This window comes from Cinclus cinclus, chromosome 26 (assembly GCF_963662255.1).
Source record: "Cinclus cinclus chromosome 26, bCinCin1.1, whole genome shotgun sequence".
NCBI lineage: Eukaryota > Metazoa > Chordata > Aves > Passeriformes > Cinclidae > Cinclus > Cinclus cinclus.
The window spans coordinates 923,404-943,567 of NC_085071.1; the positions used below are offsets into that span (position 1 = coordinate 923,404).

A 20,164-nucleotide genomic window follows, 5' to 3' on the forward strand; every position below is an offset into this window, starting at 1 on the left:
GCTGCGCCCGGGGGGCGTGAAGGGCCCGCGGGCCGCGCAGCCGCCTGACGTCACGGTGGCGCGCGGGCAGTGACGCGCGGGCAACGTCACCTTGGGCCACGCCCCTCGCGCGGGCTGACTCTTAAAGGGGCCACGCCGCCGTATGGGCCCCACCACCTGCGGGCCCCATCACCTGCGGGCATGGCGGGCTCGTTCTCCATGGAGAGCATGGATCGATCTCCCCTTTCCCACGTGCAGGGCACTAATGAGGGTGCCGAGGTGCCTAGGAGGTCCTCTCTTCGGCAGGGGCCTGTGGAGTGCCCCGGGCAGTGCCCCGTTCCCAAAATGCTGGATCTTGATGGGATCTCAAAGGCAGGCAGGGATGGGGGTCCCCCATCCCCACACTTGGGATGCCCAGGCGTCCCCCCATAGCATTCACCATCCGTGGCCAGACTTGGCTGTTCCTCATTCCCTCTGGTGAGCAGCAATGTCCCTCTTGCTGAACTCTAAATGTCAGTTTTGGGGAATTTTATCCTTTCGGTTGAGACGTCAGATGCCTAAATCACACCAAATCCCAATAGAGGCTCTTGGAACATTCCAACATTAGCAGCAACCCTCCTAAAAACCCCCACAATCGGCTCCAAAACGATTAATTCTGTGTAGGTGCAACATCAGCAGCTGGATTTCCAACCATGACCCTGCTCATTTAACAAGGAAAATTAAATATATTTATTTATTCCTTGATGCCCTGGTGTAGGAGTGAGAGGTTGGAACATTTTGTGAAAGAGTTCTCTAAAGCATGTTGGGTTTTATTGCTGAGTCCAATAAACAATGGGGGATAAAAGCTTTGCATTATTTTTTCTGGTTTATGTCATGCTTAATAGTGCTTGTAATGATCTCCGAGTTCTTTTTTTGCCTCAAATGCTGGCAAGGGGAAGGAAAATGCAAAATATTGGGGGATTCATAGGTATGGAGGAGCAGAAGGGTAACACTGGCACAGAGTCTATCCTGAGGCACTGCTGCTCTCTGCTAAGGGAGGTCTCAGTGTGAGGGGATTTAGGGGAGATGAAATGGCTTTGACACATCCATTTAGTTGCTAGCATGGCAGTGGGGCTTAGTTTCAGAGAGTTCTGCTCTTCCAAGCACACATGCAGTTGTACAGTGCTCTCTCCAACCCTGAGCAACAATCCTGCCCTGCTCTTCTGCTCATCCCACATGACCCAGAAAATCCCCCAAATGAAGGTACACCTTCCTGGGCTGTCCCCCACACTCTCCCTGTGCACGGGAAAGACATTACCATGTCCCGGTGAGGAATGGCCTCCCTGGGCCCCCCAGGCCTTTGGTAGATCCAGAGGGGCCCTGCCATAACCCCATCAACTCATCCAGGACTGCAGGATGAATCCCAGAAGAGCCTTCAGCTGACACAACCGGTCCCTCACAATTCCACGGCCACAGTCCTCCCATTTGGAGCATGTTGGGAGCTGGGCACAAGGTGGGAGAACCCCAGTGAGGTCCCTGGGTCGGGTTCTGAAGGTTCTGAGGCAAAGAAATTTCAAGGAACCCAGCCCAAGGGAGGCGAATTCCATTGCAAGATGTGTTTGGGGAACATTTCCCCTATAATTCTTCCTATGGAGAAGCATGGAGGTGCCTGCTGGGATCCAAGAGCATCACCCAGAACAGGGACAGTCACAGCAGAAGCATCCCTGTGGATACCACACACCTGGGTTATTCCAGAAGAATTCCATACAGGCATTTCTGCGCGGGGGAGAAGGTGCCCAAGTGAATAACCTCAGGTCTGGGGCACTTGGATGCCCAAAGCTGTCCCCTTCCCCATCCCTCCCCAGGCACAGCTCCCAGGGGCACTGCGACACAGCACTGCCCTGGCAGAACATTCCACATGGAAATGGGTTTGAGCTCTGGGCTCAAACAGCTCTCTGGGAAATTGGGGTTTTGGGGTTATTTCTACATCTCCCACCTCCTGCTGCCAGGAGACAGGTGTCACGCTGTGATGTCACTGTGATGGAACACAGGCTGGAAAATTTCCCAGGCAGCTGGAGCCACAGGACTCCATTCTGCTGACTGCCAGGATCAATATGCTGGTTGGAGGCAGCCAAGCTGTGGTACAATAAGTCAAAATGGAGCTATCTTCACAGGAGACATCCTGTGCTTCTGACCTGGAGGATTCAGCTTGGTGGGTGGCTGCAGCTTCTCCTGACCATCCCAGAGATGATATGGGACCATCTTGGGATGCTGCCGCTGAACCCCTTGCAGATAAAAATGCCCTTGAAGGTTGGCCTGATGAATCCTGGGACCCCAACATGAAAATTAGCTCCTTGGAGATCTCTATTAGCACCAAACCTTTAGCTGACTCTTTCCTTGAGAAGCTCTGGGAGATCCTGAGCAGCCAGAGTTTCCAGTTGATCTGGTGGGGCAATGATGGGAACTGCACTGTCATTGGAGAAAAGCTCTTCAGGAAGGAAGTGCTAGGCAGGAGGGTGCCCCAGAAGATCTTTGAAATGGAGTCCATGAGAGGCTTCCTTCTCCAGCTCATGTTCCATGGCTTCTGCAGAATGGAAGGGGATTCTCCCCTGCTGACCTCCATGGAGGAGCTCCGAGCAGTAGCAGCAGCTGGGTCTGCACTGGGAAAGGTATGTCAGCTCCTCCTGACTCAGAAATTCCTTGGAACACTCAGAGGGAGATTCAAGTTCAGCTAAAATGGGTCCAGACAAGGTTGGAGACTGGACAGGAGCAAACAGCTTCGTTTTGTCATGGGGTCATTTCCTCTGGACATGCTGAGGGGTCTGAAAACTAGTGAGCTTTGGGTTTCTTCAGCAGTTTTCTGGCTTTTGAAAACCCTATACTTCTCTGCTCCCAACGCTCAAAACATGAGGGTGGTTGTGACTTAACAAAGCTCAGTCCTAACACTTTTCTTAACCAAAGCCTCAGATGTGAAATGCCAGAGTCCTTTAAACCCCCATTTCACCTGTCTTGTGCCAATGCCTGGCTCTCTCTTGGATTTCTTCTTTCTCCTTGCAGCAAACAACGTTCCTTTGACTTCTGCAGCTGCTGTTCTCCTCCAACCCCTTTTTCATGAGGGATGACCCACCCTGTGTCCAGAGGGGTGTGCAGGGTGCTGGGGAAAGCACAAACCCCCTGGCTGTGCCACCCCTGAGCACTGAGATCCTGGCAATGCCCCCAAGGAAAAGATGGGATGCTCAGCTGGCAGCAGGAGCAGAGGAGGAGGATGAGGACACCCACACATCTACGAGCAGCAGCTGCACAGTGCCTGAGCCATGGGCAGCTGCGAGGCCCCAGGTGGGCACAAGGCCCCGGGCGGGCTGTGCTGGGCCCTCCCCACACAAAGGGCCCTGCAGACACAGCCCCGCCAGCACCCAACAGGCAGCTCCTGTTCCAGCCGCAGCTCCTCTGCCCCATGAGACCCCTCCTGCCCCACACGGGCCCCTCAAACTTGAGGCACTGCCCACACTGTGCTCTGGGCAGCCAAATCCAGGTTCTGCGCAGGTGCCCGGGGCTGTGCTGCCCCTGCCCTGCCCTCCATGGTTTGGGGTGGCCATGCTGGGGCCAGGGCCAGTGGCCGGCCTTACTCTGGCCCATGGCCACTGCCCCACCTGCACCTGCATAGCCAATGCTGCTGGACCTCAGCCAGAGCTGGACTGGGAAGAGCAGGGACCATAGAGAGCTTGGGGAGCTTGTGGGGTTATAGAGGTAGAAGAGCAGCACCGGAGGAAGCAAGAACACAGTGCTGGTTGTTCACAATAATAAATCTTTTCATATTGCTCTGCAGTGTCATGGTCACTGTCCCACACCCGGGCAGAAGGGCCTACAGGGACACTGAGGATCTGGCTCCAGCCCTTGATGGCCAAAGGCTCTGGCCCTTGCAGTGCCCTTGGCAAAACCCAGCCAGGGGTGACCCAGGGCACCTCCAGGAGCTGCAGCAGCACCTAGGGCCACTCCAACCACAGCACCCCTCATCATTTGGGACAGTCCATGCTCCTTCCTCCTCCTATTTGGAGCAGGCCTGGAGGCAGCGGGGCTGCAGGGAGATGACTTGGGCTTACCTGCTCATACCGCATTCCAACTGGGATAACTACAGACCTGCCAGCCCCAGAAACACATGTGAGGGGGAACTGCTGCTCTTTTCACATCCTCAGCTGAGCGAGCCATAATTTGGGCTCCCAGACTCCCCCCAGACACAGTGAGATGCAGCCTCCCTCCAGCAGCACTTCCACACAAAGCTGCACAGGTTTTTAAAACTTTCAATGTGTATCCAAAATGTGAAAAACAAAGGAAAAAAGAAATTCAATGGATCTGGAGAGTCTTTTCCCCCCTCAAGTCTGTGGACAAGCATGTGGAAAAGGACAGGGCTCCAGGAGCTGCAGATCAGAGGAGGAGGATCTGCTTGGAGGACACAAAGGGCTTCATGGAGGCCTCCAGTGCTGCCCTGTAGTCCTGAAGCGGGACCTCAGTGCAGGCCGGCGCTGTGAGCTGGCCCCTGCGGATGAGCTGGCACAGGGCGTCCATCATCGTGGCCACGCTCTCCTGGTCTGCACAAGAAGGAGGGAGCTCTCACTGTGCCATGCAGGGCCATCCACCACCCCTGGGAACACCTGCCCAAGGCCACACAGGGGCCCTGGGTGTGACATGCCCCCAGCTCAGGCACATGGGATGAGGAAGAGCCCCCAGCACAGTCCCTGCCTGAATCCAGCACCAGTGTCTCAGCACCCTGGTGATGCCTTAAGTTTTAGCTTTCATATTTTCCAGATTCTGTACTGCATTAGTATATAACTCTGAACTTCATGTAAAGTGTTTAGTTAGGCAAAACAATCCTTTTCCAGCCTGAGAACCAAGGACACCATCCCAGCTTCAGGCTGCAAATAATATAAACAACAGCAAATTGAGGAGAGCAATCTGGGAGGATGGGACTTCATAACCTGGAGCTGTAATTGGACAATTAATCCCAATATGTAAATGGACCAAAACTTATAAAATTGTGAAAACGCGTGACCTGTCGTCCACCTTGGGCTCCTGTACTGCCCAAGGTGAATCTTTTGAAGGCTTTTTTAATAAATACCTATCTATTCCTTTAACACAGTCTAGCCTCGGTTCCAGGTAGCCTTTTCAAGACATCATTGGGACAGAGAGATGGCTCTGTGAGTGGGAGTGAGGATGGTACTGGGTGGGGTTTGGCTGTGCTCCTGCACCTGGCACAGGGACAGATCCTCAGCTCCCCAGCTCAGTTCCCTCAGCTCCCCCGGCTCAGGTCTCTCAGCTCCCCAGCTCAGGTCCCTCACCTCCCCCTGCCTCAGGTCCTTCAGCCCCCCGGCTCAGGTCCCTCAGCTCCCCGCAGCTCAGATCTCTCAACACCCCTGACTCACCCTGTGCGTGGTCCTTCCGCCACTGTGTCATCCAGAACCCACGGAGCCGCACGTCCCGGAAGATGAAGGCACTCTGTGGAGAGGGAATGTGTGACACCTGTGTCCCCCCAGTACCCAGTGACACTCCTCTGTCCCCTTGTGTAAATAACAGTGGTGTCCCCTTGTGTAAATAACAGTGGTGTCCCCTTGTGCATCCCATGTCCCCTCACACAGGCGGTGACACACGTGACCCCTCCCAGCATTACAGTGGTGGAAAGTGGCAGTAAGTCCCCACATAAGAGCTCCCATTTATAAGACAGGGATGCAGAGGCAACTCCGAGGGTGTGGAGTCAGGGCAGGTTTGATGCTCAGCACCTGTGGGGTCATTTCCCCACTGGAATTTTTTTGGCAGCCCAAACCCTCCATATAAAAAGCCAAGAGCCCAGCAATGGGACACAGCTTGTCCTGCAATGGACCCCATTAGGCAAATGATGAAGGCTGGTCTCAGTCTGCGGCTTGGGAGAGCCAGGTGCCCACAGTACCAAGGGGATGGGGACACACAGTGGAGCACAGAAGGGAGCATCCCCAGTACTCACCACAGGCACCATCACAGGCTGCTTTGCCATCCCCCCGTAGGTGACCATGGTCCCCTTGGGCCTGGAGTAGGAAAAGGGTATTGGGTTAGGTGGTCCTGAAAGTGCAGCTCTGAGTTGCCACCTCCTCCTCTGCCGTCCCCAGACCCTCTGGGGCTGTCCTTGCACCCAGGGCTCCCCAGTTACCCCTCAGATCCCACTTTCCAGGCTCTCCTCTTGCTTCGATGCACCATTAGCTGATTTTGCAGCTCAGCACACCAGTTACACCTTGTCAGGACGTGGGGGACCTTCACAACTGAAGCCTAGCCTAGCCACCGGCAGTGTGAGGCTTTAAATCACTGTTATCCAAAACCACTTTTCCATTCATCTTCCCTCTCCAAAAGTTCAACAGACTCCAGAGCAGGACCCTCTACTGCCAGTTTCTGTCCCCAAGCTTGTGCCCAGCCCAGCCAAACTTACTGCAGATGCCGCAGCATCTCCGTGGTGCTTTTGCCTCCAACGCAGTTCAGGGCGAGCCGGGGCCTCGGGATGCTCTGCAAGGGTTTATGACAAAGGTTGATGGCTCCTTCAGGGGATGGGAGCACTGTTCTTGACAAAACATCTGCATTGACATCAACATTTACCTGAAGGCTACTGAGAGTTACAGAGCTAAAATCTGTCAGAATCAAGGAACAGCTGGGGTCGGAAGGGACTCATTCCAATCCCCTGCCATGTGCAGGAAGACACTTCAGCTAGATCAGGCTGCTTCAAGCCCAACCTGATTAGAACCAAAATCTGTGATCCTTCTGTTGAGGCAGCAGCAAAATCCCTCCACTCCTGGAGCTAAATCCTGATCTGGAGATGAATTTGTCCTTCCCACCATCCCTGCGTTTCTCCCCAGTACTGAACAGCAGTGACAGTCCTGGACCATCTCTCCAGTGGAACCAGCACTGAGGTACCTTAAATATGTCTTTCATCTCTGGCTTTCTCAGCATCTCCTCTGTGATAACACGGTCAGCGCCCAGGGCCATCAGCCTCTCCACTAGCTTTGGGAGATCAGGTCTGGGGAGGGGAAAAGGAGATTAAAAAAAGAGGACTAGATGAGCCAGGAAGCAGAGTTCCACCTTCTTTTTCCTTCTACTCCAGCACTGTGAAGGGACAACAGGATGGAGGACAATTTGGAGGAGCAAACAGGAGAAAGTCCTGGGTTAGATGGGCAGAATGAGCAGATCCAGCTCCCAAACTTGCTCCTCCCCAGGGGACCCACCTTTCCCTCACCACATTGATGGTCTTGATGCCGGAGGCCCTGGCAATCTGGATGACAGCCTGGCCCACACCACTGTTGGCAGCATTCTGGATGACAGAGTCACCTGGAGGTGAATAAACCCAGATTCCCACTGCAGAGGCAGCCAGGAAATCCATGTGGAGTTGCTTCCTCATGGCAGGGCCATACCGGGCACCAGGCTCTCGAAGTCGGCCAGCAGACGGAATGCTGTGCAGGGGTTGACGCTCAGAGTGGCAGCACAGAGCACTGGGATGTCACTGGGCACCTTCAGCAGCTTCTCCTCAGGGAACACTCCCCGTGTCCGCCACGTCCCTGTGCACAGCAGCACCATGGGCACAGCCACAGCAGGGGGGGAAAACAAAGGAAAACCATCAGCTCACAGCGTAGCCTTGGCACTGGCAGCATTGTGCACCAGGAACCAGCTACACCCTGGAAAGGGAATTAGGGAATGGGTTCCCATATGGGTAGAGTCAGAACGCTCCAAGAGGTAAGGAATGGATTCCTCGCTGCCTGCCAAGATTTATCACCCAGCAAAGCCTAATCATTTCCCAGAGGGATAATGTGATGGGGGCTTCCTGGCCATGTGTGCTGAGATAATGGAAATCTCTCCAGCCTATGGATGAGCCCATATATTCCAAGCCAATTTAGTCAGCTTTACTCCCTCTATGCTTATAACCAATTTAACCTTCTATCATCTATTTACAGCATTTTTATGCTTAAAAATACCCCATTTGGCTCTTAACTCCATAGTTTTCCTTCTCTCATTTAGCAAAAAGTCTTTTAAGAAGAAATAGGCAAAGAACAAGCTGTGACACTAAACCACAACGAGCAAATATCAGGCCATTGGCATTTTGGAGGAGCATGGGAGACATTTGTTGGGAAATAAACTCCCACACTTTCCCAGTGGAGCATTACTAAAGAGAAAACTACAGTGAGAGGCCACCACAATCTTGCCTGTGTGAAATGTTTTATCCCAGGTCTTCAGGTGATGGGATACAACATGGTTGTTTTCAGAGAAACACAGATTACTGCAATACTTTATAATGGCACAGACATCCCATAAAGGGTCTATGCTACAGGAAAGAAGGTTATTGCTAAATTTAAGTTTGGCACAAGCAATGGCATTGCCACTGCTCCTATTCCAGGTGTTCTAGGGTGCATGGTAAGTCCTGTGCACAGGAGCCTCCTCCCTGGGGGCCCTCATCCTTCCTGAGAGCCTTTGTGTGTCTGTGAGGATGAGCAGCATCACTTGCTGAGGCTGGGGAGCAGGAACTGAGCTTGATTAAAACATACATTAAAAATAAAATTAAAATATATCAATAAATTAAAAATAAAAACAGGTGATAAAAGTAAGCCAAGATACAAACAGCTAAGAAATAACTCCATCAATTATCCCAACTGTCTCACTATGATTGGTCTCACATGGCACTAAATGGGTTCCAACTCCTTCTTCCCTTGCCCAGCATTCCCTAATGGAGCTTTGTTCCCCATTTTGAGTCCCATCCTACCACGTGTTATTGCTGTAAATGAAGGGGCTTGTGGCTGTATACACATCTTACAAATATGGTGCTTTGGAGAGTTTTGCTTTTGCTCTGGAGCCCCCAAAATCCCCCCAGCAGCTCACACAGGAGCAGAACCATGGATGTGATCTCTGGGCAAGCCTGGGCACCCCCCAGGTGCTCCAGCATCCCAAAAATCCCCGGGAAGACGCCCTGCAGGTGGGGGGTGAGCAAGGACCCAGCGGTGCCAAGGATAAACTCACCGAGTCCAGCGTCTGCAGGGATGACCCAGTCTCCAGGTTTCAGAGCTGTCACACGGTACCCAACCTCCAGCACCTCCCCGACACCTTCGTTGCCTCCCACGGCTGGCAGCGGCGACAGGAGGGGGTAGGTCCCTGTATGGAAGCTGGAGGTGAGCTGGAGACCCCCTCATACCCCAACATCCCTGTGCCAGGAGCCATCTCTGCACTCTTCCAGACAGGAGCTGGGTTTGGTGATCCTCATGGGTCCCTTCCAGCTCGGAGCATCCTGCAAGAACTAATGTGCGAGGTATTAATCCAAAACATTACCTTGGATCATGTTGATGTCAGCAGGATTGATGGGGGCTGCCAGCATCTTGATGTGGACATCGCAGTCCCCCAACTTTGGCACTTCCAGATCCTTCAGTCTGAATAGGGAGACACAAAGGAAAAGGGCATTAACACCAGTTTGGTGATGTCTTCTGTGCTGTGGCTGAAGCTGGAGGATACCTGTATCAGCTATGCACCCCACCAAAATTAACAGCACCATATGTTCCATCCCATTAAAAGATCAGATTTATGTTAGACAGAAGAACAGATTTTTGAAGGAGGCTGCTAAAAGCCATCCAAAACAATCCCGTGTCACCAATCCCAGTGATGCTCACTAAACAAACTCAGCAGGTTGCGCAAAAAGCTGTGGTTTTGGCTGGGGATTTTGCAGCTTGTCCTGCCTTGTTCAGGCACTATGGGAACCTGTGATATTTCTGGAAATATGTGAAAAAGAAGAAGTCACAAAGCACAAAGCAAGACCGGTCTTGCACAAGCAATGGGGTGATAACAGTAAATCTCAGGAAGTGCAAGTGGTGACAAGCACCATTGCACAACTAAATGATCATTTGGAAAAGCAACAGGCCCCCAAAAAAACAGGGGGCTGGTGTCTGGATGCAACTGGATAATATATCAGCATGAACTGAGCTGGTTCAAGAGGGACAGCAAGACCTCAAAATTTCCTCCCTTGAAAAAAAAAGCCTAAACTCCACAAAACTATGACTTTCTCCTTGCCACGATTTTTGATGCTGAGCATCAGCAGCTGTCCCAACAAATGCTTGTGATGCTGCTTTGGTCCCTAAACTGGGATCTCAAAGAGAAGACCCATCAATGGGGTACAACCCAGGATGAAGTTGGGGAGCAGTGATGCTGGGGCCCAGACTTCCCTGTCATACCCCAAATTAAGCAAGAATGGGATTTTTGAGAAAAACATGAGGTTTAAGGCAAACACAAGGAGCAGCAGCAGGAGGGTGGGAGATATGGAGGCATCACCCCCAGGATCCACCTGTGAGACCATGGCACCAGGAAAATATCAGGGCATCCCAGCGTCCTCCTGTCCCCCTTGGTGTTCGGGGGTCCTACAGGGAGCTGCACCCCACCCCCACCCTCTACACCTGGGGTGGGCAAGTCCTGACCCCCTGCACTGCACCCCCGAAGCAGCCCTGCAGCACCCTAAAACCTCACCTGCACCCCCACCCCCCTCTGCACCCCTGTGCCAGCCTCCACTCCAGATCTCTGCCCAGTTGTGCCCCCCCCCAGCCTTGGCCCTACACCTGCACCCCCTCACTGCAATGCCCCCCAGATTTACCCCCACCCCATTCCTGCACGCCCCTGCAATGCACCCCCGTGTCCCCCCCTTACTGCACGACGGCTGCGGGCTCCCCGTGCCGCTCATACAACAGCCCGAGCGGAGCGGTCCCCGCCGTGGCCGATCGCGCCCGCACGGGGAGGTTCCGAACCGCGGGGGTCCGAACCGAGGGGTTCAGCACTTGGGGGGTCCGCGCCCCGTGCAGGACCCGCGCCGCCGCCCGCTGCATTCGTCCCCGCTCGGCCGAACTCGGCACTTGTCGACGCCCCTCGGCTGAGCCCAGAGCAGCCGCTGGTGACGCTCAACTTGGCTCCGCCCCATCCACCCCGCCCCCCCCCGTCCTTAAGGCGGCCCGGCCGCTCCTGCCCTGAGCGGGCGGTGACCGAGCCGGAGCTCGGCTTACTTTACTTACTTTGCTTACTTACGGAGCAGGGACTGACTGGCTGAGCCGGGACTCAGGCAGGGGGGCCTCGCTTCCTGCTGGGTTGTCCCCGGAACGCTCTGAGATTATTAACTGTGTCCGTGTCGGCGCAGCCAGGCTCTCTGTGCGATGGGCACAAGAGCATCTTGGTGCACGTGGTCAGCGGATCGTGGAATCATTTAGATTGGAAAATACCTCCAAGATCATGGTTATGAGACACCCTATCCCTGGAAGTGTCCAAGGCCTGGTTGGACAGGGCTTGGAGCAGCCTGGGATAATGGCAGGTGTCCTGGCCCATGGCAGGGGTTCAATGGGATGAGCTTTAAGGTCCCTTCCCACCCAAACCATTCAATGATTCTGTGATTTTTGGGGAGAAAAGTCCCTTTTCTCTGCTTTATTACCAAGTGCCTTCCAGCTGCCCTGGCCAGGATGGACATACTCCCAGCAGGGAAGTGTTCATCAGATGATTATTTAAAACAACAGGTGCTTGACACAAGTGGTGAGAAACAAATTCCTGATAGTAATTTAATTCAATGTTTTGTATCATTATCTTGAATGAAAGGTCTCATTTAGTCTTCCAATTAAAACTGATTAGATCAGAGGGGGGGAAAGAGAAGTGGAGGCTCCTGCCTTCCTGACAGACCTGTCACAGAGAACAGTGGGGCTTAAAAATTATTTCTTCTCTCATGTGGGATTGGACTTCTCATCTGGATGCTGGGAGCAGCTCCCTAAATCCTGGTTTGTCCAACACAGGCTGTGTAATTAGCAGATTCCTTCATTAACACTATCCCTCCCTGTGCCAAGCCTGGAGTCTGCTGGTCCCTGTGGCCTGGAGTACCCAGGGTGGGTGAGGACTCCTTGGGGATCTCCAATAGGAACCTGTGGCCCGGTCCTGCGTCTCCCAGACTTTGGCACCTGCAGTTTAGGGGGCCAGTTCTATCCCTGCTCTGCAGTGTTTGGGTTCAAAGGCCACCAGCATCACCCTGAAATCCAAATGCTTCCCCTGACTGCTCACCCCATTCCATTCTCAAGCACATGGTATTTTATCCCTGTAGAACTGCTTTGTAAAGGATTGGTATCCAAGGGAGGAGTTGCTAAGTTCAGCCCCACAGATTCCACCTGGATCCTCACAGATCTTCCCAAGACAGTCCCCATTCTGGTGAGCCACTGCAGACAGACCTGGTAGGCACTGAAACAGGGTCAGGTGCTCAGGGCAGAGTCCTTTCTGGCTCAGGAGACCCATCCCTAAGGCTGTCATGATCCTAAATAAAAGACTTAGTCAAGCTGCTTGATAGTTCACATCATTTTTTTTTATTAAAAAAGGAAAACAATATATTATTTGGGGTATGAATTCATGTCAATTCAGGTTCAAGATGAAGGAAAAGTTCAGGTTTGGAAGAAGGGTTTTCTGCCTTTTCTGGGTTATGATTTGCTTTTTGGGGGAGCCTCAGATGGCTCAGGGGCGTTCCCACCAGAGCCTCTGTGACAGCACGGGGAAGACAGAAAAAGAACTTTTCTCATTGACTTCTTCTGCTTATTATGAGTCTTGAGGAGACTTGCAGGTAGATGTAAAAGTCTCCCATATGATGGCACCTCAAGGACAACAGAGTCAGAGGACAAAACAGCCTTTTCCCACCTGGTTGGTTTGGTGGGATCCTGGGCATGTCCAGGTCCTGGCAGCACCTCCACCTCCGGGCAGGAAGGGGCCTCCCTGGCTGCTTCCAGTATGGCTGGACATTTCAATCAGCATTTTAATCTAATCACAGCAATAAAATTATGGGATTTTAATAACCTCAAAACCTTCAGCTTTCCAAGGATGCCAGGAATACCTCCAATATTTTGTGTTATGGGGGGGACACATGAGCAGCCCCTAATGGAGGACACTGGTAGTGTCCATGCCCTGCCCCTCATGGCAAGGGGTTAATCACTAATTACAGCAGCCAAATGACAGACCTCTCCATCCCCTTATAAATGTGTGCACCCACAAATCAGGGCTGGCAGACGATTTATGATTATTTGGTTAATGTTTCTCCTGCAACAAGCACAATTTCCGGGTGATTAATGACTACTTCTGGAATTACAATTATATATCCTGGAATATCCTGGAATTACACTTTTTTATAGAAGTGTTGCATGAAAATCCACTTTGCAGTTGAGGGTTTAGGAGTAGGTGGGCAGAGGAGGAAGAGGAGATGATTCCTCATCTGGAATCTGGGGGAAGGAGTGATGTCCTCTGCTCCCCTCTGCTTTAACCCCTGTTATTGTTAATGAGCTGTGATTTTTCATATTATCATGATTTATACAGCCATTGATTAATTGGAGTTGTTCTCACTTGGGCACAACAGGAAGGCAAAGGTGCTGCCAATAAGTTGGGTTTATTCCTGTAGATGTGAGGGGATGCAGGGTGGGAACAAGCACCTTCATGACACCAGGGTGGCATTTGCTACCATTTTTTCCCTAAATCCTATTGAGGACAGAGATTTTTCTCTCCTGGTTTAGGAGGAGTTGAGCCCAGAAGGTTCAGCCTGACCCCGGGAGCCTCATGGGCTGTACTGCCTCAGTGCTTAATCAAGTTAATGTGGAATTATTAATTAACTCCTTATAAGATTAACACACCTTTTAATTAAAGGGAATAATAATTTATAGCCCTTTCCCTTTCTGGTGGAGAAATGGAAGGTGTGTCTGCTTTGCTTAGGATAAAATAAGAAAGGTGAGGCTGGAGAGATTTCTGGGAAGGGTTTCTGGGGAGGGGGGCAGAATTTGGTGTTGCATCTCAGTGGCTGTCCAAGGGCAGCCAGATGTGGTCCAAGCCCTGCTGGATCCCCTGGACAACAGATCAGGAGGCTGGGCTGGGATCTCAGGGCTGGGATGCACCAAAAGGACAAGGCTTGTGAAACAAGCCCCAAAATAACTTCCTTGTCCAGGCAGAGAAGGGGATGCTCAGAATCCCCCACGGGGGAAGGTGGCAGAGGGGCTACCCTGACCCCCAAGCACTGAGCTCCCATGTCCCATGTCCCTGGACCCTTCTCCCTCTTCCCAGTCACTGCAGCCACCATCCTGCGTCCATTGCAGGCTCCTGGGGCCAGTCTCTCCCCACCTCCTATGTTTTGTAATGCTTGACAACAGCTCAGCTGGTTATTTTCCCATTTTGAGCCTCACTCCCCCTAAACCCAGCAGTGCTGGCAGAGCCCCATTGCTCTGACATCAATTGCTTTTTATTAGACATGCCTGAATCTTTGAATGGAAAACATATTGTCCTTAAAGACCTTCTTTACATAATCCTTGGTTTATCCCTGAATCCCTCATTTAACATCTCTGATGGAGCTGGACAATCCCATAAACTATTGAATTCTTCACCTCAAAACATGTGCCCGATGCTGCTCCCAGCTCCACATGGGGATGAGGGTGGTGGGATGGGATGCCCACAGAGGTTTTATTTTTTAAGCACACTGATGGCTGTTTCTTGCCTCTCTGATCTTTTTTAAATCCCCCTTTAAATTGTTTCATTGTCAGATAATTAAGAAAAAATGTATAGGAAGAAACATAACGCTCGATGGCAAATGGAGAATTGATGAGTTCTGATCCTCTGCCAAGGAGATGAACAAGGCAGATTCAGCTCCAGCCATAAATAAAGAAGGAGAGGGAGATGCTGAGAGGACCCAGCTGTGCTGGGACATCATCCTTGCTTGCTCCTTGCTTTTTCCATCAAAGCTTTTTCCCGTGCTGCCAATATTCGGGTTGTGCAGTGGAGCTGGTCCATCCCTGGACTTTCAGGGGTGATTGATGAAAAAATCATCTAGTTGAGACATTTTTCCAGCTTGGGACAGTGCAGGAGTTGGTCCTGGAGGCTGGTGTTTGGGAGGTGACACAGAACTGAGGTATGATGTCCACTGGCCATCATCCAGCTGAATGAGGAAGAGCATGGCCGGGATGGGGAAGAGAGATGCTGCTTTTGGGGAGATGCTGCTTTGGGGGCCCATGTTGCCACAATGGCAGCCAGAGGCATCATCCCAAGTGACTTGGCATGGAAGATCTCTTGAAACATCTTGAAAAGTTACCCAGGTGAAGAAAATCACCAAATTTGTGTCTTATATACTTTTAAAACTGTATTTTAACTTCTCTTTTTTCCTTCTGTTGTCTGCAGACCTGAAATTTTCCCAGCATTGCAGGAAATTGTGAGCATGAACAATTACTTGGGAAAGGAACTGATGGATGTCTGGGTTCTGTCTGTTCCAGAGATGGTTGGTTTTGTCTGTTCCTGTGAAACGCCTGATGAACTCTCTTTGTCACAAACTGCCGAGTGCATCTTTTCCCCAGTGGGGTCTGGAAAACCACTAAAGCAGAGCTGCTGATACTTGGAAGAGGGCAAACAAGAGAGAGGAGTGCTGGCATTTCCCCTGTACATAAAACTGAACAAAATAAACCCAAACAAGATGTAAAACCAAATTAAAAATGATAATAAATAAATGTTGGATGTGATACTCTTCCCTCCTTTCCATGCAGTTGGATTTTAAATTGAACTAGTTGCACACCCAGCTCTGTGCTCAGGCTCCAGCCTGTCAGCACTGAGACATGATTATGAGAAATTTGAGCAATAGCCAAACCTCAGGTCTGAAAATAAATTAAATTTGTGATTTTGGATGTGACCAGAGACACAAAATGCCTTGACTGATTTATATCCCCCCTCAAAAAACCTCCATCCTGAGGCAATACCGAAGGAGCAGCACTAACAGTTTTGATGTAGAACTGCTTGGGATCAATGCCTTAGTTCTGGTTGGTTTTTAATCAAGGTCATTTTCTTGAAAGGTTTAGGGATGGGCAAATCCACACAGCTGGAATGGCAGCTGGGCTGAAGTGCTGAGCAGATGGACAGGTGGATGGTGCATGGTACTGTGGAATATTTTGGGGTTAAAAGCAGTTTGTGAAAATTCTAGGAGCATTTATGATGCTCCCAGAGAGCTCCAAAAGCAGGGGAGGGACTAAAATGGACCCTTGTGTCTCCAGTAATGTGATTTTTAGCTGTTTTACATGACAATTCCAGGGTAGGGACCACAGGGTAATGCAGGGCTATTTCTGCATTTCCACCCTGCACTCACAGAAGTATTTCCAGGAATAAAAAAACAGAGACAAAATTGACCTGAAGGGAGATAAATAAGCCCAAAACAAGGTGAATGGAGGAAACATTTGGACTTTTCCTGCAAGGGTGGCTAGGAAGCAGCTGTGTCTCCAGGTGCTGTGGGTGCAGCTCCAGGAGCAGCACAGTATGCCCCGAGGTAACATTGGTGGTGCCGACGTCCCCACATCTGTCCCATTCCAGGGAGGACAGAAATGGGAGAGTTTAGTGGGGTAGCAGAGGGGGAACAACCAGAGTCCTAATAACTGTTGGGATTTAAAATTCTGCAGTGGAGCTGCTGCCTTGGGCCGTTCCTCGCCAGCCCAGGAGGGAGGTCCTGGGGGTTTGCATCTCTCCATGGAAATCCCTGTAAAACCCCACTGGGGGAGCTGGTGGCACAAAGGAGGGCAGTCAGGGCTGGCCAGGGCAGTGGTGCCCTGCAGGGCCTGCCCAGGGGCTCCCAGCTGACAGGGGCTGGGATGCTGCCATGGGCTGGGCAAGATGTTCCACCTGCAGATCTGGGGACATTGCATGGAGCTCTTGGGAAATTCAGGGACACCTTGAGGCAGCTCTCTCTGAGATAAAATGCAAAGTTTCTCCTTGGAATAAGTACCTGAGGTGAGCAAACAGCAGTTTGCTGGATGCAAGTGGTCCAAGGATTCAGCCACATGTGGGACATCCATGAGGTTGTGCCACTGAGCACTCAAAAAATGTTGGAGCAGCACCAGTGTTCTGGTTTACAATACAAGATATATATATTCTATTACCATCTGAGAAGGGTGATCATCCTTCTGTTAATGGGCCATTGAGTCCTACTGTATAACTGATAAGATTACATCATCCCATTGGGAGATGCTCCAGCCAGGAGGACGAGCCAAGCCTTTCCTACCTAGATAAAAACTGAGGTTTAGAACGCCAAAGGCAGCCTTTTCCCACTGGATTCCAGAGGAAGAACCAGATTTTTTCCACATCATCGCTGGACCCTTTGGAGGAAAACTGCACCAGCACCCTGACTGACAGGGTATCAGATTGTATTCTGACTCTGTCAGTGGTTTTATTTTTTATTATTGTATGTATTTTGTTTTTCCTTTTTCTCTTCCCTATTAAAAATTGTATTACTGACTTGAAGTCTCACTGGTTTTGCTTTTCAAACCAGTACATTTATTGGCGCCCAACGTGGGGCACAAAGGTACTGAGAAAAAGTCAGCATTACAATTTTGAATTGTGGAAGCCACCTATTCACCATGATTCTCAACATGCTTATGTGGGTTTTATATCTTACTCTCTATATTTTTCCGCACATGGGGAGCTATCTGCCGGTTGTAATGCTCCTGTGTAGACCAGGGTATGGTATAAAAATTGCTTTATTGGTCTATTATGTCTATTGCATGATAACCTCTGAGGCAATGAACATCATTTGGAATATATACTCAACTTTGTTTGTTTGTCTTAGTCTAGGCTGCTACATCTGGGGTCTCAACAATCGCACCCATCCCCTGGGGGGAGGGGAAAAGGATGATTTTTTCCAATCTTTTTGGCCTGACACAGCAGTTTTTAGAAATGTTGAGTTCTCTCTGGATGCCGAGGACAGCATAATGTTGTTGTTAGTTCTGCTTTGTCTCCTCTGCATGGCCTTCACAGCCTGCAACATGCTTAGAAACAAAACACTACATGGTATAGTGCAGTGTATTCTTGAGGAAGAGGAAAAAAGAAATAAATCTACTGCATCCATGTCTGCACAGAATGTCACAAAGGAGAAAAGAGCCAAACACAAAGCAACAGCATCCGTCTCTACACAGACTTTTATCCAGGAAGAAGGAACCAAAAGTGCCATCAGCATCTCCACACAAACTGTCACCGAACCAGAACAGCCCAAACCAGTACCAGTTGCCCCTGTTCAGAAGAAGAAATCAAAGAGCAAATCAGTTCTCATAGTCACTGATGAGGACGTGGCAGGACCTTCGCACCCAGCAGAAGAGACAGAGCCAGAAATCATCACTCGCTCTCTATCCCTGGGTGAGCTGTGTGACCTGTGGAGGGAATTCACCCACCAGGCAAATGAGTCCATCCTGACCTGGCTGCTCAGCATCTGGGATGCTGCAGCCAATGACACCGTTCTGGATGGAAGTGAGGCCAGGCAACTGGGATCTCTGTCCCAGAATGTGGTCATTGACCAGGAGATTGGGAAAACCCAAGAAACCCTCACCCTCTGGCAGCGACTGCTGACAAGTGTGAAGGACAGATACCTTTGTAAAGAAGATCTCCAGGTGCACCAAGGAAAATGGAGCACAATGGAACAAGGTATCCGATGCCTGAGGGAATTGGCTGTGCTGGAGATCATTTTCTCAGAAGATGAGAGATTTCCTAAGAGCCCAGACTGTGTCCGGTGCACGTCACAGATGTGGTTGAGGTTCGCACGGCTTGGACCAGAGATGTACTCCCGTTATGTGGCAACGCTGCAATGGAGGGAAGGTGAGGACATGGTAGGCGTCTTGGCCAATAAACTAAGAATTTATGAGGACACTGTCACTGCCCCATTTCGTACCCATGTCTCGTCCGTGGAAACAAGGCTGGTTGAGCAGGTCTGGAGCTTGATTGAAGAGGGCCATCAGAAACTAAAAAAGGAACTTAAGGAAGAAAACTACCAGATCTCACCAGAACCAACAAGAGTCTCTGCCATTAGGAGCCGGCATTTCCCAGCCAGGGAGAGAGGACACACTCCACGAGGTAACCTCTGGTTTTCCCTTCAGGAGCATGGAGAAGACATGAGGAAGTGGGATGGAAAATCCACCTCTTTCTTAGCAGCCCGGGTACGTGAACTAAAAAGAGAGACACCGAACATAAGAAGCTCACCTAGAGTCAACGCTGCTCCAGTCTCTCGTGCACAGAACTCCAAACAGTATCAGGATGATATGACTGATCCTCTTCAAGGGACTTCAAGAACCTATGTACAGGAAGAGAGCAATGTGTATCAAGACCAGGAATAGAGGAGCCCTGCCTCTAGCCAGGTAGAGGAGAGGGACAATAGGACCTATTGGACTGTGTGGATCCGATGGCCTGGCACATCCAACCCACAAAAACATAAGGCTTTGGTTGACACCGGCGCCCAATGTACCCTGATGCCATCAAGATATGTAGGAGAAGAGTCAATCTCTATTTCTGGGGTAACAGGAGGATCCCAGCAGCTGACTGTAGTAGAGGCCGAAGTGAGTTTAACTGGGAAAGGGTGGTAGAAACACCCCATCGTGACTGGCCCAGAGGCCCCATGCATCCTCTGCATAGACTATCTTTGAAATGGGTATTTCAAAGACCCAAAGGGATATCATTTGGCTTCTGGGATAGCTACTATAGAGACAGAAGACATCAGAAAACTGAATACCTTGCCTGATCTCTCAGATGACCCCTCTGCTGTGGGACTACTGAGAGTTGAAGAGCAACAAGTACCAATCGCCACAACAACAGCACACCGTTGGCAATACCGTACCGACAGAGACTCTGTGACTTCCATCCATGAGATGATTCATAAACTGGAGAGCCATGGGGTGGTCAGCAAAACCCACTCACCCTTCAACAGCCCCATCTGGCCTGTGCGCAAGTCTGACGGAGAATGGAGATTGACTGTGGACTATCGTGCATTGAATGAAGTGACTCCACCGCTGAGCGCTGCCATGCCGGACATGCTGGAACTCCAGTACGAGCTGGAGTCCAAGGCAGCAAAGTGGTACGCCACCATTGACGTTGCCAATGCATTTTTCTCCATTCCTCTGGCAGCAGAGTGCAGGCCTCAGTTTGCTTTCACCTGGAGGGGCGTGCAGTACACCTGGAACCGACTGCCCCAGGGGTGGAAACACAGCCCCACCATCTGCCATGGACTGATCCAGGCTGCACTGGAAAAGGGTGAGGCTCCCGAACATCTGCAATACATCGATGACATCATTGTATGGGGGAGCACAGCAGGGGAAGTCTTCGAGAAAGGAGAGAAGATAGTTCAGATTCTGCTGAAGGCTGGTTTTGCCATTAAGCAAAGTAAGGTTAAGGGACCAGC

General features: G+C 50.9%; 1 protein-coding gene across 1 annotated transcript; it reads right to left on the reverse strand.

Annotated features, from left to right (window-relative positions):
* Positions 1-4,246: 4,246 nt before the first annotated feature.
* On the reverse strand, positions 4,247-10,815 carry MECR (mitochondrial trans-2-enoyl-CoA reductase). Its single transcript, XM_062508883.1, has 10 exons — positions 10,639-10,815; positions 9,280-9,377; positions 8,974-9,105; positions 7,380-7,523; positions 7,194-7,296; positions 6,886-6,988; positions 6,407-6,480; positions 5,951-6,011; positions 5,376-5,448; positions 4,247-4,544 (listed from the first exon to the last, which is right to left on the reverse strand). The coding sequence occupies exons 1-10, from the start codon at positions 10,812-10,814 to the stop codon at positions 4,381-4,383; spliced, it is 1,128 nt and encodes a 375-aa protein (XP_062364867.1). The 5' UTR covers position 10,815; the 3' UTR covers positions 4,247-4,380.
* Between the last annotated feature and the right edge of the window lie 9,349 nt (positions 10,816-20,164).

Coding starts and splice junctions, on each gene's coding strand:
- MECR (XM_062508883.1), bottom strand. CDS start 10,814: ATGCAGCGGGCGGCGGCGCGGGTCCTGCACGGGGCGCGGACCCCCCAA. Junction 7,524..8,973: donor CCCTGCAGACGCTGGACTCG/GTGAGTTTATCC, acceptor TGCTGTGCACAG/GGACGTGGCGGACACGGGGA. Junction 7,297..7,379: donor CTTCGAGAGCCTGGTGCCCG/GTATGGCCCTGC, acceptor ATTCACCTCCAG/GTGACTCTGTCATCCAGAAT.